At 37.2% G+C, this 21,739-nt stretch overlaps 1 protein-coding gene across 12 annotated transcripts in view; it reads left to right on the forward strand.

Moving 5' to 3' along the window:
* LOC134534775 (protein tramtrack, beta isoform-like) overlaps window positions 1–21,739 on the forward strand; it is a 76,264-nt gene that overhangs the window by 48,909 nt on the left and 5,616 nt on the right. For 7 of the 12 annotated variants that reach the window (XR_010075538.1, XR_010075537.1, XM_063373342.1 and 4 more), the window contains one exon: window positions 6,003–6,359. The exons of 1 other annotated variant lie outside the window; for it this stretch is intronic. Coding sequence is in view for 3 of the 11 variants with exons in the window: in XM_063373345.1 (XP_063229415.1) it covers window positions 15,480–15,736 (257 nt within the window). In the remaining 8 variants the exon portion in view is untranslated. Of the gene's footprint in view, window positions 1–6,002; window positions 6,360–7,844; window positions 8,251–15,479; window positions 15,744–21,016; window positions 21,582–21,739 lie in introns of those variants that run through there. 4 more of the 12 variants (XR_010075536.1, XM_063373345.1, XM_063373349.1 and 1 more) reach the window with 4 other exon arrangements.

Genomic DNA, 21,739 nt, shown 5'->3' on the forward strand with positions numbered 1-21,739 from the left:
CATAGCTGTTAGGTGCACAAATATAAATATTATATCTTGTATTAATGTACTTTTTAATATTAAAATTTCATTAGTTTTATTATTGAACGAGACGGTGCACGCACTGCGCACTGAGCGTACTTTGATGTGGGACAATAAACAAAACGACTTGTAACAACTTCGCTCTGCGCCTCTCCTTCAACGCCTTCCCCTGCGCTTCCTCCCCTACATTCTTTCCCTTCTTTATCCCTTATTCGTCGTGCCGCTCCCTCCCCTTTCACAAGCTCCGCCCAAGTGACCGTCATCTGCGATCTGGTTCTGCGCACATTGGCCGTGTTGGTGTTCCAGGCGAATTCTGAACGGATACTAAAGTACTTGATACTTGAATAGTGTACTCGTTTGCAGTACCTGATACAGGCGAGTATCAGTTACAAAGTATCATGTTGATACATTTTGCGGCCCACCTCCAACATTAATCTTTGAACTGAATATTCCCGTTTGTTATCGTTTTCTTACGATCGGGTTGTTTTGTATTATACGTTTCTCACGTTAAAATTTTATTGAAAATTGTTATGTTGCATAAAGTTGTTTGTAAAATGAAACAAACAAGCAAAAATTTCTGATTTTCTTTTTATTTACATTTGTTCGCGGTAAAAAAAAGTGTACTGGAAAATAAAGGACTAATAGTTTGTATTTCGCTTCTATTTTTTATATTGATTTGAATACTCAAGTATTTAAAGTTGTTTGCAGTTTGTATTTTTGTAATAAAGAGGGAATTTATATAGTTTAAAACTAATTTATTTTATTTGTAATAATTTTTACTTAAAGTAAAATATTTTTTCCTGGAGTATCGAAAGTATCGAACTGAAAAAACAATACAGAATCGAGTATCAAAAGTGAGGTATCATCCCACCTCTAATTTAAAGAAAGTTTTGTGCGTAAAATTACACTTTAAAAAATTATCATTGGCTGCATTTTTTACACATAAGGCCTTGGGCATAACAACATAGCTGAGCTACAAAATAATAATGTTGAATGTGTAATACTATTAAATAACCATAAACCTAATGTTTCTATTAACAGGAAATATTATTTAACCTCTAGACATAATTCTTGACTCTGTTGCATAACTCCACATGAATCACTAACCGCATGACTGGTCACTAGCGCATCCTGGTCAGCACAAACTAAAATAACACTATCATTTCTCGCTAGAGTTGGTGCTGTCTTGCGAGATGGCTGAACACAATCAGGCGTCTGCAATATTTCTGCGTAATGTAAATTATTCTGCCATCTTAATTGGGCTCAAAAAATAGGTAGGCAATGAAGGAAGCAAATAGCTATTAAAGAAAGAGTATAAACTATGTTTTTAAGATTTGTCATATTATTAATGTTGCATATGGAAATCAAGAATCCACGAAGAATGAAAAGAACGCTACTTCAAATCTATTACCGTGTGTCTTCAAAACATGCCGTAATGTATTGGCGGTGTTACTTCAAAACCACGCAAAATTACTTTGAGGGGCGGGTGTACTTAGAAATACACTTCTTAAAAAAAAAAAAGTTTTGCACCAACTGGATTTGTGTGCAAGTATGTGACCAACAGTGTACTGTGAGTAGTGAATGAAAATAAACATTTAATGACAGCAAACACATGGTTTACTATACAAACATTTTCAAAACAAAACCAGAAATCAGAAAGTCATACATATCAAGTTTGCAGGTAACCTTTTTTTAGTGGTGTACATTAAACTATTTCTTTAATTTTAAAAAATCAGTGATTGGTTAGAGCCTAGCAGTGTCCTAAAGATTTGTATTTTTTAATATTTACAGCATGCATCAAAATCAGTCCTGCATGATTCCCAGTTAAAACTCCACGTAATGTCCGAGCAAACAAAATTAATAGAATTTTTTTTTTCCTTGAAAACTAGTAGAATATTACTTTCATGATAGTTCTTCGGTGCTGTTTATGCATTGATAAATTGTACATAGGCTGAGTTTGGCTTATTTTTCTGTGTGTTTGTGTCTTCATCTTGTCTTGTCCATTCTTGTTGCTCTATGACCTTCAGTGAAAACCAACAATGGTGTATGTTCTTAATAATGTTCTAAATCAAGAGTTATAATATTTATACAATGTGATAATTCTGTGACCAAATTTAGAATTTACGGCCAAAATTTGAGAATGTCTAGGCATGTGAGAAAATTATACAAGCAGCATTGTAGGTTTTTATGTGGCACATGGCTTCCATTAATGAGTGTTATAATGGGATGCATGAAACTGTTGCTCTGAAATAAAAAAAATTTTTGGTATACCGACTCTTTATTCAGGTCTGTATATTGTGGATCATTAAGAAAAAAAGAATAAGATTTAATCATTAAATGAAGAACAGTTACATATCTATGGTTTGTCTGTCGCTTTTTATATATTATTGTTTTTTAAGAATGATGATTTTGATTGAGTGGTTACAATGGTTTTAAATAAACTTTTTCAACAAAAGTTAGTAAAACCATGTAACTTAAAACTATCAAAACTTGCCAGGAACAGTTATAATTTGAAAATAGAAATTACATCCTTAGTCATTTTCTTAGCTTTTTTTTAAATTTTGACACTTCGTCTTTTTAGTAAGCGAAGGGTGCTTTGGAAATTTACTAAGGGATAAACGATAATGGCTTATATTCCTTCAAAACTGAGTGCTGCATGGCAGCAATTGAAGGATGTCTTTTAGTGAAGCATTAGTGAAAAGTACAGGACACTGCACGAATCTCTCACGTGGAGAGAAGAACAAAAGAAGCATCCCAGTAGAAAGAAACAGATCAAAACGGAGCTGTAACTCCAATACTGAAACTCCTTTGCACAAACAAAAATCAGGCAGTGGTAAAAACAAGAATTATTTAACAAAACCAGGCAACAAAAACATAAATTAAAATATTAGGGTTGAGTTTTGGGAGATAGGTTCCATTTACTGCTGCAGCTACCTTCTTGGAGACCGGAGAAGACACAGAAAATCTGAAGAAAAGGCAAAGACAAATCTAAAAATAATTACACTTAATCATTACATTACCAAAAAATAGGATCTAAATCCTCACTACTCAAGAATACATTGAATGGTGTGTCGAAGGGGGATAAGGGGGAGGCAGTTCCCTCTCCCCCTTCCCTCCTCCTGAAACTGAAAATACAAGGTGAAAGGAGCTGTAGTGAGAAAATTTTAAACTATCCTCACAAACTATTATTCAAGAAAGTTTATTTTTGACGTGACGTCTAATAAATTGATGAACGCCGACTGAACGCACGAAAAAGTGTCCCATAACGCACATTGTCCCATTTCGCTGTGTCCCATTACGCTCATTGTATGCTTGCGCCGCATCTATCTCTCTTCCACTCGATTGAAACAACCATCAATTTGACTTTTTCGAGGCACATTAAACTTGAAACACTCCCATTCGTTTCCTACTTTTCCTATCATCGTCCTATCCTTAACAGAATAACACAGATTGGAAGAAGTTAAATAGCAGACATGTATAAAAGTTATAGTTAAAATAATCTATTCGTCAAAGTAATAAACATATTTGAATTAATGAGTGCAAATAAAAGTAAATTTATCAATTAAATTGTAGATTTCATTTCACTCCTTTGTATCCATACAAAATAGTGATAATTCAATAAAAATTATTCAATTTTTTTCATAAAAGTATGCAATCATTTCATCAATGTTTTGTTATGACGTCACGTTAAACTATCATTCGTAAACAGACTTTACAGACAACAAATTTTTTTTAAAAATTATTTTCAGTTTTTCGTTTGATATTGTTTGTTTTTGTATGGCTTCATTTATCATCATCCTCCAAGAAAAAGGTTGAATTTCAAAATAATATCCCCTTCTATTTTAAGCCAGATATGCCTGTGCGGCAGAGTGCAGTCCACACCAAAGCATCTCAGGGGAAGGGAGGAGGAAGGATCGTAGATGCCCAGATGGCGAGCTAAGGGATGATCCGGGGTTATAATCTTAGCTACCCATGCTTGGGGAACCAAAGAGCCGGAGGAGGGGTTGCAGACAAAGAGACCCAAGCAAATGTCAGCTCTCCTTGTATACCGGAGACTGGGATGTGCAATTGAGCCAGAGGCTGTTCCCAGCCAACAAGTGTGTGTCTGGTGGCTATTAGAAAACTAAAATTGAATGAGCCCAAGGAAAAATTAAACCAAGTAAAAATTTTAAATAGGAAGATAGGAAGAATTTTGTTAAAAACTTAATAAAAATTTTGAAAAAAATTCAATTTTGCCCCAAATTTTACTAATAACTGGCACTATTATTAGCAGAAAAAAAGTACAACTCATGTTGATTTAGAAAAGGTGCTACTACCAATGCCAAACAAAGACGACTACAAGGAGAGGAAGATACTTACGTGTGAATATCCTGCACAGCCTAGTACCAGTGCAGACATTGCAGATGGTGATCCGACAGATGTTGATATGAGTGTCATTGGTATTATGTAGTTGATTGAAACTACTATCTTACTTTGAATTCTCACCATTAAAAACTTGTGGTTGTAACTCAGCTTATTTCATTTTTTCTTAATGCTTTCTCCTCTTCCATACAGCCAAATGAATTTTGTAATGAGCTTACTTACTTAAAATACATAGATTTTTTACCATTGCTTCAATTCTTACTCTGATGTAGTAAAAAAATTAATTTCATAAATTTAAAATTCCAATTAAGATTTTTCAGTTTTCTATTTCTATACCAGCTTCCTACCTCAGTATATTTGTATCGTGAATTGATGAATTTGAGCTATGTGCATGGTATAGTGGTAAAATGTACTTCTATAAAGATTTATAAGAGGTAAAATGTATAATTCATTCCACCCCAAATATAATTTCATTTAATTACCCTTCAGTGGAACTTTGTTTTTTGAACAGCAGCAATATTTTAATAGAGTTAGTGGAAAACTTTCACTGTTAAAAACTATGTGCTGCTGAAGTTTAAATTAGTACATAAAGGAAAAAAGTGACTGTTAAAACTACTGCAGTAGTTTAGAATTTGTGCATAAATAGATGAGAAAATAAATATAAAGCATTGGGTCCCTGAGTTAAATAAATATAAAGCATTGGGTCCCTGAGTTAAACGAGGGTTAAACCAGGTTGTTCTCAGTCTGTGAAGTTTAACTGTTTTCAACAGCTCTGTGAATCAATGCATGGGTAAAAATGCAATAGAGTAAAAGGCCTTTAATCTGGCATTCTATGCTTCAACACATTCTTTAACCTGGCAACAATTGAGCTGCTCACGTTTACATTTTTTCGGGTGAACATGTTGATCTTGGCCGCCAGGTCACATTACTGCGCTGGCTGCATTTTTAGTTCGCTCAGAGTTTATCGTTTCTGTTTGATTTTGTTTCGGTGCAGTGTTTCCTGTTTTATAGCTGCTTACATTTCACATTTCACTGATACATTTCTGTAACAATTTTTCAAAGAAGAGATCTGAATCACATGATATCAATGCCTTTTGAAACAGTAACGCTCATCTGTATTTTTTTTTTTTTCGTTGTACTGTATGTTAGTTTTTCTCTGATATTCCCACCAAAACCAAGGGCCCCCCCCCCCCTCCCCCCTACCCGAGCCTGAATGATGTATTATTTATTTTGGAAGCTATGTTCATGTTTACTTAGAACCTTAAATTCAAGTGTTAAACTTTTCTTTCATCAAAAGTTGTTCAGAAATATTAAGGTTCAGTGTTGTAAACATTACAAGGCCAGTACATATCTGATGTATTTAATGTCATGATTTGCAACTGTGTTATTCCATGTACAATTGCCCCTCCCGGGAAGTCTTCTTGGAACCGCAGATGGCTTAAAACTGTTGATGGGCATGTTACATTTTTAAATAACTACTATAAATAAATAAATAACGCGGCATTGCCAGACTTCCCAGATTAAAGACGTCTCGCAGTATGTTTGTAATGTGGCGGGCACGTTGGGAGGAGCGGGAAGGAGTCGCGAAGCCACGCAGCTGACGTTGTGGCGGTCTGCAGGTCCTGCGCGGAATCTGGCCCGTGACGGCAGCCTGTTCCGCGGTGCCGGAGGAAGGACAGCGTCCACACCTGCGGCAGCAAGCCGACCGCCATGCGGGAACTGCTGGAGCGAGGCTGCTCTCGGGAGCAGCGGCCACCGTGATGACTGTATCGTGGAAAAGGCGACACAAAAGTGAAAGCCAACTGTTGGGCCAAGATTCATAAATTTTTCGCATTCGCAGAACATAATCTCAATTTTCTAGTGGCACTCTTGAGGTTTCAGTATCGAATATATTGCGTTGTTTTGAAATAAAAATTTTTTATATGAAATATCTCTTTGTCACTCGCTTTTATTAATAAATGTTCACACAACTCCAGCATTACTGAAGTCCATTGTAAAGAAACACGTCTGTGAACCCTGTGAATTTGTTCCTTTTCTTCCTCTCCTGCCTAGCAAGTAACTTTGTGAGTGTGACTTAACTTGCTGCCATTTGTTCTCGAGCCCCATTTCACAACTCGTGGGTTCTACTATTTTTTTTCTTCTTAGTATAATTTGAAATCAAGCTACAGATGTTGCAGCAATTTTCAAAACCAGGTATTTCTTTCCTCTGAACTGTACCTGAACATCTTTCCACCACTTTTTTTTTTTGCTTAAAAAAATATATATGTTAATTTAAAACAATATGAAATTAAAGAAATGTTAATTTGAAATGAATTAATATGTGATTCAAAGTTTATTGTTGTTGTTCGGAGAGAGGCATTCATAGGAGAAGGATGTGTATGTATGTACCTGCTCCCTGCTGCCATTCAATTGTATCCGTATAAAATTGGTTTTTGGCATTGGTTTTTTAACTCTATTGTAAAGGGCTAACTCTGATACTTGCTTGGTTTTAGAAGCCCTTTTATGGCAGTCAGTTGTTTATAAAATGTGCGGGCTATTGCGACACACCCTCTATCTACAGTGCGCGACCCAACTTGGTGTTAAAAAAGTGAGTTCAACATGTGTGAAGCTTGCAGCCAAGAAAAAGAGAACATGTAAAAATTTTCTTCACCGAAGTGGGATAAAAATCAACTGAGAAAGCCAACTCCCAAGACCTCTCAAGATAAAACATCTTGGCAAGTTGGTCTCACCATTATGAAGCCATCCACTGATAGTGCGTCTTTTGAGCAAGGAAAAAAACTTGGCAGCCATCAATCAGTGTGGCCCTGTACAATGTCAATACAAAAAATGCAGGACAGGTCTGGTGGTACTGTGTTAGTATTTATTGTGCAAACTATGTATGAACTTGGTATTTTTACAGTAATGTAACCATTTAAATTTTTCACTAGGGATCCTAAAATAAAATTAAAATTGGACTGAATTGAAATTGTGGAGACACTGTGTATACTTATAAAAATGTTTTATAATACTTTTTAACTCTAATATGAAATTTATTTTTGTGATATTCACAAACTTTTTAAAAGTAACATTGAATAAGAGGTTATTGCATATTAAAAATGTTTAAATATATGAAATACATTTGCCATCTATCTAGTGGGTGAAGAACTGTGTACCAGAAATATGAAGCAGAACATGCTTCAGTTGGGCACATAGCAGTTTAGTCTTTTATTTCCGTTCTGTTAATGCTGCCCTGTTGTTCTGTGAAAGGTTTCAAGTTGTTGCAGTTGCTCAGAAATTCAGCTGTGCATGCATTTTTGACTGAAATTGCAAAATGTGAGGATAATCTTGTTCCAAACTGGATCACGTGTTAGTTTGCTCACTTGACACACTGCTTTATGCCATAGGGTATGACTAAATTTATTTAGTTTGGAAGAGGGAGGTGTCTGCGGCCTTGAAGCTAATGCCTTGGTGTGTTCCATCAGGTGGTCTGCAGATATTGCACAGCAGACAAGGCAAACCCGTGTTGGTCCATGATGGCTATCTGTTCTCCATCCACGCGATCAAAGGCAGCAAAGTCCACTGGCGGTGTACACAGCACAACTTTTGCCGTGCTCGCATTCATACAGTTGGTGACAGTTTGACCGTCAGGTGCGGAGAACATACTCACGGGCCCAATGCGTGGGGACCATTGGAGTGACTGCAGACACCAATGGTGATAACTCCGTCGTGAAAAATAAGCAAGACAAAAGTGCACATCAACCATTGTGTCAAGTTTTGTCGTTTTCTTATTTGCTGTATGTACATTTTTATTTGGTAGTAAACACTTAGTGATTTCAGTATTGAATATGTGTTTGCAATTTGAAATAAATTAAACATTTTTATATGAAACGGCATATTTTTTGTTGCTTACCAATTTATATTTTTTAATTGTTCTGAAACAACTCATAACTTTATGACCTTTCCTTATTTTTGTTGTTAAACAGAATTATTTTTTCTGTAAGATACTTTATTATGGCATTATCAGCAACCATACAGTTCATGTAAAAGTTTACAGATGTTGCTGACTTGGCATATCTATATAACTCTGAACAGTGGTGGTACAAAAGGAAGGCATTATTTAATTAAGGAATCATTTAGTAATACCCTTTATTTCTGTTACTGTGCAGTATATAATGCATAATGTGTATGACAATTCATGTGCCCTAACTTCATGTATTATGCAAACTATATGTAAACCTGGTAAACAACAAATTGAAACTTAACATAGACAATTTTATTTTTATTGCTCTAGCGCTATATAAAGTAGCAGCCACGCTTAAAGAAAGGGTATGCCTTATAGGTTTTGGACTAGCGCTACTGATGCATTGTGTGACACTATTTTTTACAGTGCATATATTGTCAATGAAAAAACCTTTATTTGTCTAAATTAGTAATTTTTAAAAAAAGATTATATTTATGTATCTACTTAAGAATCATCAATAGAACTTTTTTATTTGAAAAAAATTAACATGTAATATTTTATTCACTGGTATTTCAATTCAAACATAATAGTAGAATGAATGTATTTAAATATTAGAAATTAATCTCAATTTATTATTTTTGAAATTACTATTGCACATACGCATTGTTATTTTAGTGATTGTTCACAAACTTTATAACGGGACCCTGAAATAATAGGTTACCATGGCTCACTTTGATTATTGTGAATTCAAAAATGTTTAGAATAGACAAGATGCACGTGCTAGCCATCTAGCGGGTGAAGCACTATGTACCAGAGATATGAAGCGGCACATGCTTCAATTGCGGGCACAACAGTTTTTTTCCTTAATTTTTGTTATGGTAATGCTACTCTGTTCTGTAAAATGTTTCCCGTTGTTGCAATTGTTCAGAAATTCAGCTTTGCATGCATTTTTAACTGAGATAGCAAAACGTGAGGAAAATCTTGTTCCAAACTGAATCATGTGTTAGTGTACTCCTTTATGCCATTGCGTGAGTATGGCTAGCATTCATAATGGTTTGCATTTCTGCAGTGCCAGGCATTCTTTATGTAGCTTGCATGAAATACACTTCGGTGTATTTTTGGAAGAAGGTGTCTACGGCCTTGAAGCTAATGCCCTGGTGTGTTCTCCTTCAGCTGGTCTGCAGATATTGCGCAGTAATCAAGGCAATCCGTTGGTTGGTCAATGATGGCTATCTGTTCTGTTTCCACAAGGTCAAAGGCAGCAAAGTCCACTGCCGTGCTCGCATCCACACTCACGGTGACAGTTTGACCGTCAGGTGCGGGGTACACACGCACGGACCTCACACAGAAGATATTGCAGATAGGAGGCTTTGTTGAGTAGCAGAAGTTTTATCCTCTGTGCTCAGTGAAGACAAGTAATATTAAGGTGAATTATTGATGTTGGAATTTTTTACTTAACTTGCATAAAAATTTTTACATTGTCTACTTTACGACTCTAACATACAGACCTCGTGTTTTTTTTTACTCATGAATTTTTGTTTTTAACTAGGTATTAACACCAAGCTACTGGCTTTTTCCTCCTTGTCATAATGCGTCATGTTGAAATACAACGTGCTGCTTACAGATTGTGTGGGAGGTAGGATGCAGTGACAATCTCTGCTGTGAATTCCCAGTGCAGATGGTGCAGAATTGTAGCAGGGCATCGTGTAGACCAGTTACTTGTGTTTTCCCTGAAGGGGAATTTATGTAGTTTCATAGGTCAGTGTATTGTGGGCCATTGCGCTAACGACAGTGTATGTGTAAGAAAAATCACACTTACATTGAAAGGAATCTGCAGAGTTGTGATCTTCAGTGCCTTTCACACCTGGTGATATGATGCAGAACATTCTGTTTTCAGAATAAATTGTAAAAGCAGTTATGTTGGCATCCTTACTATGTTTGTAAGTTACGTAAGTACGTGGATGTCTCAGGCCTCAGATGTCTGCCAGTGACCTACACTCTTACTGCACGTCTGGGTGGAAGTGTGCTAGTAGCTGGTATCCCGGCGAAACCGACCCTGTCATGTGTTACTTCGTAGGTGGTCTGCGAGTGGTGCATAACAGGAATAGGCTGCAATTAGTCCACGTGGCTGTTGGCCTTGCACAGGTACAGCAGCATCAATGTGCATAGGCGGTGCGAGCACTCACACAAACCACCCAACTACAACATTTAGAAATGAAGCAGTTCATTTAGTTGAACATTCACAGGCTGTTAAAACCAAGTATGTGTGAGAATTGATTGTTAATTTTCAAGTAGTGTTGCTATTTATAATTTAAAATGTTTTGTTTGTAAAAAAAATTATATAAACTATTTTGTAAATTACTTAATGTAATAAAATACAATTAAAGTATTCTTTGGGGCTTATTTTTTAAAATAATGTGATGATTTTATTTCTAATGCAGGTTTTTTTTGGCATGAGCAACACTAAGCCAGCAAAGTGCACATAGCCATCCATGTTTGAGACAGACAGCAACGTGGTTACCCGAGCGTAAACCTTGCTAGGCCTCTGTGCTGCTTGCTGCAGAGACACATAGCAGCACTCCGAGACTGCTCCCTTGGCAGCTGAAGTGTAGGTCTGGATGTGGATGTCTTCCAGTTTTGATTGTGAGCAGCTTGTGCGCATGTACCGGGCAGGTGAAGTGGCTGGGAAGTTGATGGCCCTCTCAAGACAACAAGCATGTAGTGCCTACAATTAATTATAGCTTGAGCTTAAGAAAGGTAGGAGGTTAAGTAGTTAGTGACCATCAACATATTGTTTTAGAGTCCATGAAACATGGAACAGGAAAGGCAGAAATGGTATTTCTCTAGCTGTTTCCCAGATTGTCTAATTTTATACTGACTAGAAATACTCAAGAAGAATTGATGGTTTCAGGGCAGGTTAAAAACTGTGTAAAATATCGGAGGAGTTAAAGACATTATTAAATTTTGGGCTTTTATTATAAAAATTTAGGATCTCTTTCAACCTAATGATAGGTCTTAAACCTTATTTTAGGTATTGATGGGTGGGTTTCTTTTTTGTTTCTTTTCGGTTAAGATAAATTATTACTTGCAGTATGTTTAATATGCAGTTTAGATAGACCCCTTAATCCTTAGGTATGGTAATTTCAGGTATGTATTATTTAAATAAGGTTTTTGGTGCTTTTAAATTATAAAGAGACCCAGTCTTTTTTAAATCTATAATTTTGGAGGCAGAATTAAGTAAAAAGTACTGTTACAAGTGGGGAAAAGAGGTCAGGAAAAGATTAATTAATTAACTAGAGTGTTATTTCTTAGCTAATATTTACACTATAAATTAAATTGCAAAATCTAAAATGTCTGTCCATAAAGTAATCACTCTTATTAAGCCCAAGATTTACTCTCCCCAGTGGAGCTCAGCTCGACATTGGCTTTCACTACTACTCATCCCTTACCGCACCTGCCTGTCTCAACACTATGCCACTTGTCCGCCCCACACAACACCGTGCTGGATGCTTTGGTCCCAGATGCACCAATCTCACACACGAAGCCTGCCGCTCGAAGTCCATTTTCGCCCACGATGTGGTGAGGAAGGTCCTTGCAGGTTAACCTTGCCATTTATGTATCTCATCTCCCGCTGGAAAGGTCTCGCAGCCCTCTGAAGTGTCGCGTCATCAGGGTCGACCTGACATTCGAAGCTCCCAGAACATTGACGTTCCAGTTACGCCACTTCCCGCAGGTGAGGCTGTGGAAACTTGCCATACCCGCAGGGGAGGAATGAGGGTGCCGCACTAATAAGATTGCTGTGCCGGTACGAGATGGGTGGCTGCCACCTGCATCACTCCTCGCCAGCTGTCTCGTCAGCCTCATCACTAGACCCTGTCGTAATAGTACTATACACATTCACATTGTGGAACATCATCGTTTTATATTTTGTTTACTTAATCCACTCATTCATTGTTTCTTAAATCTCATTCACTGTTTCCCCCTAAAAACCATAAGAAAAACAGTTAAATCTAATATTTGGTTTTAATTTAGTTTCATTTTGATTTCATTTCTTTCCTTAAAGAATTTTTAAGAAGATGCCAGTACTTTGCTATTCAGTGTTGCGCTGTAAACTGAGTTATGAACTGGCTGTATATATTCCAGACCTGCCAACTCTCACGATTTTGGAGTGAGGCTCACGATTTTAAGGTCCATCTCACGCCCTCACGCCAAAATAGTGTTTCCTCACGATTTTTTGGGGCCCCAAGATTTTGTTTGTAAAAGTTACAAAACAAGTTTTACGAAAGCTTACAGTAACGAGTTGCCATCAATACTCGAGTCACGTAAAGGAAGCAATTTTGCGTTTTGTAGCGTGTGCCGTGCTGATTTTTCTATCTCGCATAGTGGAAGAGGAGACATTGTGAAACATGTCACTACAAAAAAACACAACTAACACTTGAAGTGTATTGCTTCCAATAAAAAAAATTAATTTTGCTGTGAACAGTGATAATAATGTTACACGAGTAGAATGTTATTTTACATCTTTTTTAGTTGCGGCCCTGCATGATCACTACACGACAGCGCTAAATTATGTTCAACTAAATTAAATCTGCAACCTATAATTTGTTGAAATAAATTTTGAAGCAGAGACCATGTAACATATGTACAGGTATGTCACTTAAATTTAAAGATTCTCATTTGTTATTTTTTTGTATCTAACCTGTATTTATGGGCCTGAAAATTTTTATCGAGGACCTCATGATTTTTTAAATTTGAATGTTGGCAGGTCTGATATTCATAAGAACTAATATGATTACATTTCGGCAAAAATAATAAAATATCAATAAGGTCAAGCCTAGAACTACAATATTCTTTGCAACTTTTCTTGTTTCTGCCCACATCACCGGTTTTTCTTTCATTCTCTCCTGCAACGTATGAGCACTTCATTAATAAAGTGCTCTGCATGCTTGTCTTATTGTCTTTTTGAACAAGAAGCTGTTTGCAGCCTTGATGCTCGCTTGGTCATGTTTCCTGCAGTTGGGCTGCAGATAGTGTCCAGCTTGTAGGGACTGCCACGACTGGTTCATAATGGCTACCACAAAGTCGACTTGCGTTGCGCAAAACACAACGGCTGCCCGGTGCGCGTTCACACGAGGAACAGCAAGGTCGCCGCCAGATGCTCGGCGTGGACCCAACGTTGGACGCATTTACAACCACGATGGCTTTGTTCACCACAATCAGATGTTACATTCACTGTGATTCAATAACAGAGGAGAGCATTTGTATATATTGATTGTCAATGTTGCTTTTGTGTATAATCTTACAATAACGTCTACTGAAGATCCTCAATAAGCAAAATGAACTGTTAAAATTTAGTAGAAAATTTAAACTCATCCTTCCGGTGTTAGGCTGAGCACATTACACTGCAAGTTGCTTTGCTTCCTCCAGTCATCCAAGTAGTGGAGGAGATGTCATGGAAAGAACATTGTTTGGAAAGGGGGGGGGGATTAGTGTGTGAGCAGGAAGGGGGAGGAGAGATGTTTCTAGACAAAGACACTTGCCAGACAGACATTCTTGACATTGTGGTGGATAAATTTTCACCCTGTCTCTCTTGGTATTATGACAATCGAAGAAAAAACCAGTTAATGTATGTATATAAAATTTGTTGTCAAATTTTTGGTTTCTCTCGTATAATGTTCTTAAATTTACAAAGATTTATTTTAAAAACTCATATAGAGTTGTAAACAAGCTAGGTCCATATGTTTAATCATGTATGCAGCATTGATACAAAATAAATTCAGTAGTTGATTGAGGCCAAGTTTGTTGGTATTAAAATATTTCTGTATTATATATTATTTGTAAGTGTACTTTTATTGATATTCAAGATAAAAAAAAAGAATGAATAAGTTTAAAGAAATGTCTTCATGTTTCCTAAAAATCTGAAAGCATTTACCAGCATTAAATATGTTGTTTCCTGTTCTATGATAAAAACTCTTTGTATCTGAGCAAATGTTTACAAAATATATATTTTCTGAGTATGTATTCACCTGTTTTTAAGAATGAATAAACTTCGTGTATTTTATGCTAGTTTTCTTACAGAAAATAATTAATTACCTTATGTTTATAATATATTATTCTTTCTTTATTTTAATTATTTTGTGTTTAATTGAAAATGAAACACAAGTCATACTGCCTGCAATTCTTATTAGTTTTATTCATTTTTTCTGTGATATCAAAAAAAACCTTGTAGGTGATGGTATCCCTTCAATCATAATGGGCTTAAAACTACTTTGATACTAACTTAATGCTGCTCATAGTTAAATATGAGCCATGCTAGTTGTTTGGATTGAACCACCAATCCTTGTCCAACCATATGAGCTGCATGCTGTAGTGATTACGACCACCGATGATCCCTCAAACAAATGGTGGTGCGTCTTGCTTCAGATATAATTTGTTTTCATTTATTACGAATTTAACTTGGCGTAGAAGAATTAACAATACTATTTTCTAATGATATGGTGTGATACTTACTTATTTTACAGTAATTTTGTCATTTTAATTTTTTTACATGGTTTTTCAAAGTAGTAAATTAATATTTCAACTCACGGGCCTACTAATGAATTCAGTTGCATCACAGCTCCAGGAAAGGACAAAAATAGTTAGATTTTCCAGTTGTGTTGCCATGCTTCAGCTGTATCACAAGCAGAAAGTTGAAGTATTTTCAGAATAAAACTTTCACTAAGACTGTGAACACGTATCAATACAACATATATGTAAGTTAATTTTTGTTAAGGATACCATCTGAAATGGTGTACATAATTTCAGAACTGAATCTACGTACTAACTTTCGTAATGCTGTCATATTTTTTTTAAATGTTGGTTGTGTATGAAAAAAGAATTATGAACTTGTGACAAGCTGCAAAATATGAAGGAAGTGGTGCATAAAAAGCACATAATTCCAAACTGAATCCATAAATTATGTAAATATATTGTGTAAATTATTGCCCTAGTTTGTGTCTTATTGCCATAGTGTATGCCAAAACAATGTAATGATTTATATAATAATAGTAATGCCAAGATTATTTTTTTGCTAGCTTGAAATTGCACTTTTATTTATTTTTAAGAGGTTAATATTGTCTACGGCCTTGAAGCTAATACCTTGATGTTTTCCCGCCAGGTGGTCTGCAGATATTGCGCAGTAGACAAGGCAAACCACTGTTGGTCCACCACGACTATCTGTTCTGCGTCCACGTCATCACAGGCAGCACAGTCCAGTGGCGTTGTCTACAATACAGAATTTGCCGTGCTCGCATCCACACTCACGGTGACAGTTTGACCGTCAGGTGCGGGGAACACACGCACGCTCCACACACAAAGAAGATACTGCAGCGAGGAGGATTTGTTGAGTACTGTGACTTGAGTGGAGATATATAAGACACAGGTGAATTTAGTTAGTAAAAATATTATAATTTTGGATTGATATTCAGTCTGATGTTACTGGTCTATTTTTATAATGGAGTTTTTTTATATGCAATGAGAAATAAAATAAAATTTTGTTACTTTTTTTTTTTTTTTTTTTTTTTTTTAAATAAAATAAAATACCGTACAGAAACACATGTTGTGTTATCAATGTCTGAACTGTTACACTAAATTACCCTAGAACTGCGGCCTTTTTTCCCTTGTATGTTTTCACAGGTTGGTTGAATTAGAAAACGAATGCTTCCTCCAGACTGTTTATGCAAGTTTTGCAGAAACGTTCCAACACTTGGGAAAAGCAGTTGAGTTACGCTCACTTATTGTTAGCGTTTGTGTCAACCACTCTGTTCTTGTAGAGAATCAGTGGCATATTGCCAAACATTTGAAGTGTTGTGTTAATGTAAACAGTGCATGTTTTGAACATTTCACTTTGAAACCATGTCCTAAATAATGTATCGTACAACACATTTTGTCATATGCATTATGTTTATTCTAAGAAGAAAAAGGTAGGGTTTTTACATTACTTGGATATGCACAGAGATTTAGGACGTCATGACTTACATGGTTGTAATGGGCTACGAAACGCTCAAATTCTAACTCATTGCTCATAAAGTTTACTTTTTGCAGGGTGTTGATATTGTATCTGGGACCTACACCACATCAGCGTGTCAGATTAGAATGAAACCTTAATGATTTATATACCTGTCCACCAATCAACAAGATTAGATTTATCCCTAAGGGTTTTATGTAAAAACTGCCCAGGTTTTTAAATAGGTTTTCAATATGGGTATCCTCTGAGATATGTTAGCAAGCATAGTCTTCATAGTTTATATTTTTATTTAACGTGAATTTTTTTGTAAGTGTAAACAGTCAAAACTTGTATTTTTAGTCTGTAGTTTTGAAAATTTTTACTGCATATTTTATAATTTGGACCACACTTTCACCTATAGTACAGGGTATGGCGCGGAAACATGCTGATTTGTATTTCGCATAAAGAGGTGAGAAGGGGTCGGAAAAGGGTGGGGAGGGTCTCGTTCAAAAGGGCAGTCCATGACGTGTTGTCACCCGCCTAGTCAGTTGCTGCCATGCGTTGGACCAACGAGCAGCGCGCGTTTCCCGTCGAAGCTTACTTTTCTAATGACCGTTCCATTATTGCCACTCAATGAGCGTTCCGTATTCGGTTCAATATTCGTCCTGCAGGTTCAGTTCCTGGTCGGCAATCAATTGTTACGTGAGTGGACACATTTAGGGCGGGTGGAAGTGAGATGAAAAGTGGGACAGGAGGTCCGCGGACTGTCACTTCCGCTGAAAACATTGATAGAGTGAGGCAGTCATTTTTGCGCTCTCCACAGTGTTCAGCACGTAAACATGCCGCTGCTCTGGGGATTTCGGATCACAGTGTGAGACGAATTCTTCATAATGAACTGAACTTTCATCCCTACAAAATGGTCGTGTAACAAGTGCTTAGTGAACGTGATTTTATTGCTCGCCGAAATGCATGTGAAGTGCTCCGTGAAAACTTGGCTCATGGCGCACTCGTGTTTTTCAGAGATGAGGCTCACTTTCACTTTTCAGGCAGTGAAAACAAGCAAAACATGCGTTATTGGAGTGATAACAATCAGCGTGAACTTCATCAGTGGCCACTTCACTGTGAACAGTAACTGTGTGGTGTGCAGTGTCAAGAGCAGGGATAATTGGTCCTTATTTTTTTGAGGAAAATGAACGTGCAGTCACGGTGACTGCAGCTCGTTACACAAATGATTGAAGGATTTTGTCTGCCTTCACTTGCATAAATGAATGTTGGGAATGTCTGGTTTCAACAGGATGGAACCACGGCACACACCGTGCGATGTTCAATGGATGTTTTGAATCAACATTTCGCAGAGCGCCTTATCTCAACGAGAGGCAACCTTGTTTGGCCCGCCCGTTCCCCCGATTTGGTTCCGTGTGACTTTTTTTGTGGGGTTATTTGAAATCAATTGTATACAATGACCGTCCAATGACCCTACCTCATCTGAAAAACAACATACGCCAAGCTATCGCCAACATACCCGTCGATATGCTTGAAAGTGTTGCACAGAACTTCATAAATCGAGTAACTCAATGCATTGACTATGGGGGCCATCATTTGATGAATGTCATCTTTAAAACTATATAATGGAAAAATTTCAGGTGATATATATATTGCAAGAATAATTAAATTATAATGATATCTTTACTACTTTATTTTTTATTGGCCTTTCAAATTAGCAAGTTTCCGCGTCGCACCCTGTATTACACCTGATTGTATGAGGTGCGTCCACGAAGTAAGTTTCTCACTTGTCCCACAGCTAGCAAACACTACATTGTGCATAGTGACTGCGTGTACATGATAGAGTTGCAGTGGTAGCCGCTGCTCTTTAATAAATTTGGCGCGCTCGTCGAGATCCTGTCTTGCTCGTGTTTCCTCTCCTTTCCCCCCTTCTTCTCCTTCCACTTTTTTTTGTGTGTTATATTCCCCTACCTTCCCCACCTTGTGCTAGGCGCCTGCAAATTGCCTTGTAACTTTATTATTTAAAGTAATGGCCCTTGGAGACGAGTCTCTTTCATTGTGCCCTGGTCGTCTAGTCAGTCGTAGTTGAAGGTCTTGTAAGGCATCAGCTTCTGCCCAGTGCTAGCTTGCGATGTAACGACACATCATGCATTTGTGCAACGAGAACAACTGCTCGACATGGTTAAATTTTCTTTTTTCTTTTTTTTTTGTGCATGAGAGTTGCACGTATTATTTCATTTAAATGTAAATGTCGGTAATTATGCCATATTTGTTGATGAGTGTTTAGGATGTTGTCCATGAAGTTTAAACTTATTAACGAGTTTTCGTTGGGGTTTGATGGCCGCTGTGTGTTGGTTATGATCGTCGGCCATGTCAGGCAAGTGTCTTTCTCAGGTGCCTGTATTCCAGTAATTACTTTTTGGTAACATGGTACTTTTTTTTTCTGTCTGAGCTATTGATTTGCATGTTTATCCCACTTGGAGTTATGTTGCTGACCGAAGTGTTTTTTTTTTCCCCTCCTTTTGGGATAATCTTGACCTCATGACTGCCTTGCGTACTGTATATTTAACTTCACAGATTATTGTGTTATGTGGGATTTCAAATTTCTAGGGTGATGCCTTGTTCGTGCACGTGTCCTTGTTTGACTTATCTTTGTGTGCTAGTGCAAAAATTCATTTGTCTTGTTGTTTCTCTGTTTGAAACCTCCTGTTATACCAGAACTCCGGTCTTGTAAAGTAAAGATTTTTTAAGACTTTCCATGTTTATGTAATTCTTTGCATGTATTCTTTTGTCCGCATAATTTTGCTTGATGACTGATTTATTGGCCTTTCTGCTCATATCAAAACACGTGATGTTATGCGCATTAAGATCACATTCCTATAAATATGTTTTATATTATTGTAAGTACATTTTTTTTTTTTTTTAATGATTATCCTTTTTCTTAATGAAAGTTCTTTTGTGCACTTGTGACATGCTAAAGTCTTTCAGATATCAAAGTTTCAGTATCGTGTTTCTACTCATATTTATAATACATGATTCTAATCTAAAGGTAATTCATAATGTAAGTGTATTCATTTGCCATTTCATATAGGTTTATTTGTGTTTGGACTTATCTTGCAATTTGTGAGTTTGATTGCCATGTTCATGTCTGTGTGAGTGTGTGTGTGTGTGTATTACCATCCCATTTCTTTCTATGGTGTTTGCAGTTAAGACACTGGGATTAGGTAGGTTTGCCTGTTCACCTGTCGCAGCTCTTTACTCAGTTGGGACCGAGTCCGAGTCCCAAGATGCTGCAGAGCAATGATAATAGGAGGTTCTCTAAAGGTACTTACCACATTCTTACAGAAGCATCCTCGCAGCTGTTGCAGATGGAGGCTCTTGTGCCAGCTCCTTCCGACTGTGAAGTGCGGTCAGTGATAAAGTTGCGACGGGCCATTCAGAGCAAGTGATGCAGAATGCTTAGTGCTGGGATTGTCTTCCTGCATGACGACGTTAGGCTGCACACAACTTGACGGACAGCAAGTGTCCTGCAGGAGTTCCGCTGGGAAGTGTTTAATGATCCACACAACAGCCCAGACCTCGCTCTCAGTGATTTATGTCTTTTCCTACACCTACAGAAATTTCCTTCGGTTAGCGTCAGCGTTTTGAGAATGACAGAGATGGGGAGATGGTTGTCACACAGTGGTTCATATTCCAAGCGGCAAACTTCCAAGAGAGAGATATTCAAAAGTTGGTCCTGTATAAAAAAATGTATTCCGGTGGATGACGAATATGTTGAAAAATAACAGAAAACATAGTGTATGTGTTGCAATAAAAATTTCAATAAAAAATATTGTGTCGTGTATCTGAAAATTGCCCCAGGGAATCCTACTTTGTGGACGTGCCTTGTTAATCACCTCTCATTCCCATCCCACAGACCCACACCGACATAAAAAGTACACACCAGTAACAATCTAGTATGTGGAAGTGATGAAGCTTCTGAAGCGTAGATCAGGGTCACACTTAGTGATCTTACCCTTTTATATGTCAGACGTACAACATACATCCGAGTACAGAGGACCCATTAACTACCCTGACACTAGTTATTTCCTACACAGTACCTTTCTTGTTTGAATAAATATTATATATTCAGAATTAATATTCTGTTTTCAGAATGAAATGTAAACACAATAAGTGTGTGCATGGAGTCCACGCACGACAGAACTGAAACTTCTAGCTTATTATATTATAAGATATAGGAAACATACGTAATTCTCTTTGTCTAAGGTCGCAGATTAAAAAAAAAAAAGCAAGTATGCAAGTGCTAAGTTATGCTATTGCGCAAGTGTGCAAGTATGCTGCGTCATTTCTACCTCTTCCCTACCGTCTCCTTATCTATCGGTTCTCCCACCATGTACCTAATGATTCCCCTCCTCTCCCGGCTCCCGTAGCATGTACCTAACTATTCCCCTCATGCGATCGGAATTTTCGTAAAGTTTGAAAATTGTAGCCTCCTCAGCAAAGAAGTTTCACTTCTATAATTGTTGGCATTCTGTTCTGCTTATAAGCTCCATTAGTTTGTCTGTGAACATAATTTTCAGTATCTGATTGTCTCGAGCGGTACAGTGCTTCGTAGCGCTGCCTTTCAGTGACCTACGTTCTTGCTGTACATCTGGGTAGAAGTGCACTTAGAATAATACTGACTGTGTCCTGGTGTTCTCCCGCAGGTGGTTCGCGGGTGGTACGCCGCTACAGGAGAAGGCCACGGGTGGTCCACGGTGGCTAGCAGTTCGTCTTGCAGAGTCACAGGAGCAACAGTATGCATTGGGAATGCGTGCGCAGAACTTGCCAGGCCTGCATTCCCACCCGCGGCAACAAGCTGCTTGTCAGGTGCAGCGAACACTTGCACAACCCACCTAGCTACAACATTAAGAAGTCGAGCAGCTAACTCAGTTGACATTTACGAACTGTTTATTAAAAACAACTGCAGCAAATTCTATGTTAAGATGTTACTCAAAGTACTTAGAATTTTAGACTTAAGCAATGGGGAAAGTTGATTAAAAGGGTAAAATTGTAAATATTTATAGGGCAGTTTTAAATTTTTTAAATTTATTATTGGATTTTCTTAAAATGAGTATACAGTACATGTGTGAAGTGGGTGTCTGTTGATTTCTTAGTACAATTGGTACTAGTATTCACTTTAAATTGTTTTGTTTGTAAAAAGGATTAAAAAAAACCTTTTGTAAACTAGCTTGTGAAATTTCTTCCAAAAATAAAGTACTAGCAAATTAATGTATGAGGCTTTTCTTTTTAAATTAAATGTGGTAGTTTTATTTTTGATGCAGTGGTTTTTAGGTTTTTAAGTTTAATTTTATCGTAATTTAGTCTGGGTCTTTAGCGCTTGGGTGGTGGTACAGAGCCTTGATCTCACGAAGCAGGGCTTGGCAAGT

The sequence above is a fragment of the Bacillus rossius genome, chromosome 8 (genome assembly GCF_032445375.1).
Source record: "Bacillus rossius redtenbacheri isolate Brsri chromosome 8, Brsri_v3, whole genome shotgun sequence".
Classification (NCBI taxonomy): Eukaryota; Metazoa; Arthropoda; class Insecta; order Phasmatodea; family Bacillidae; genus Bacillus; species Bacillus rossius.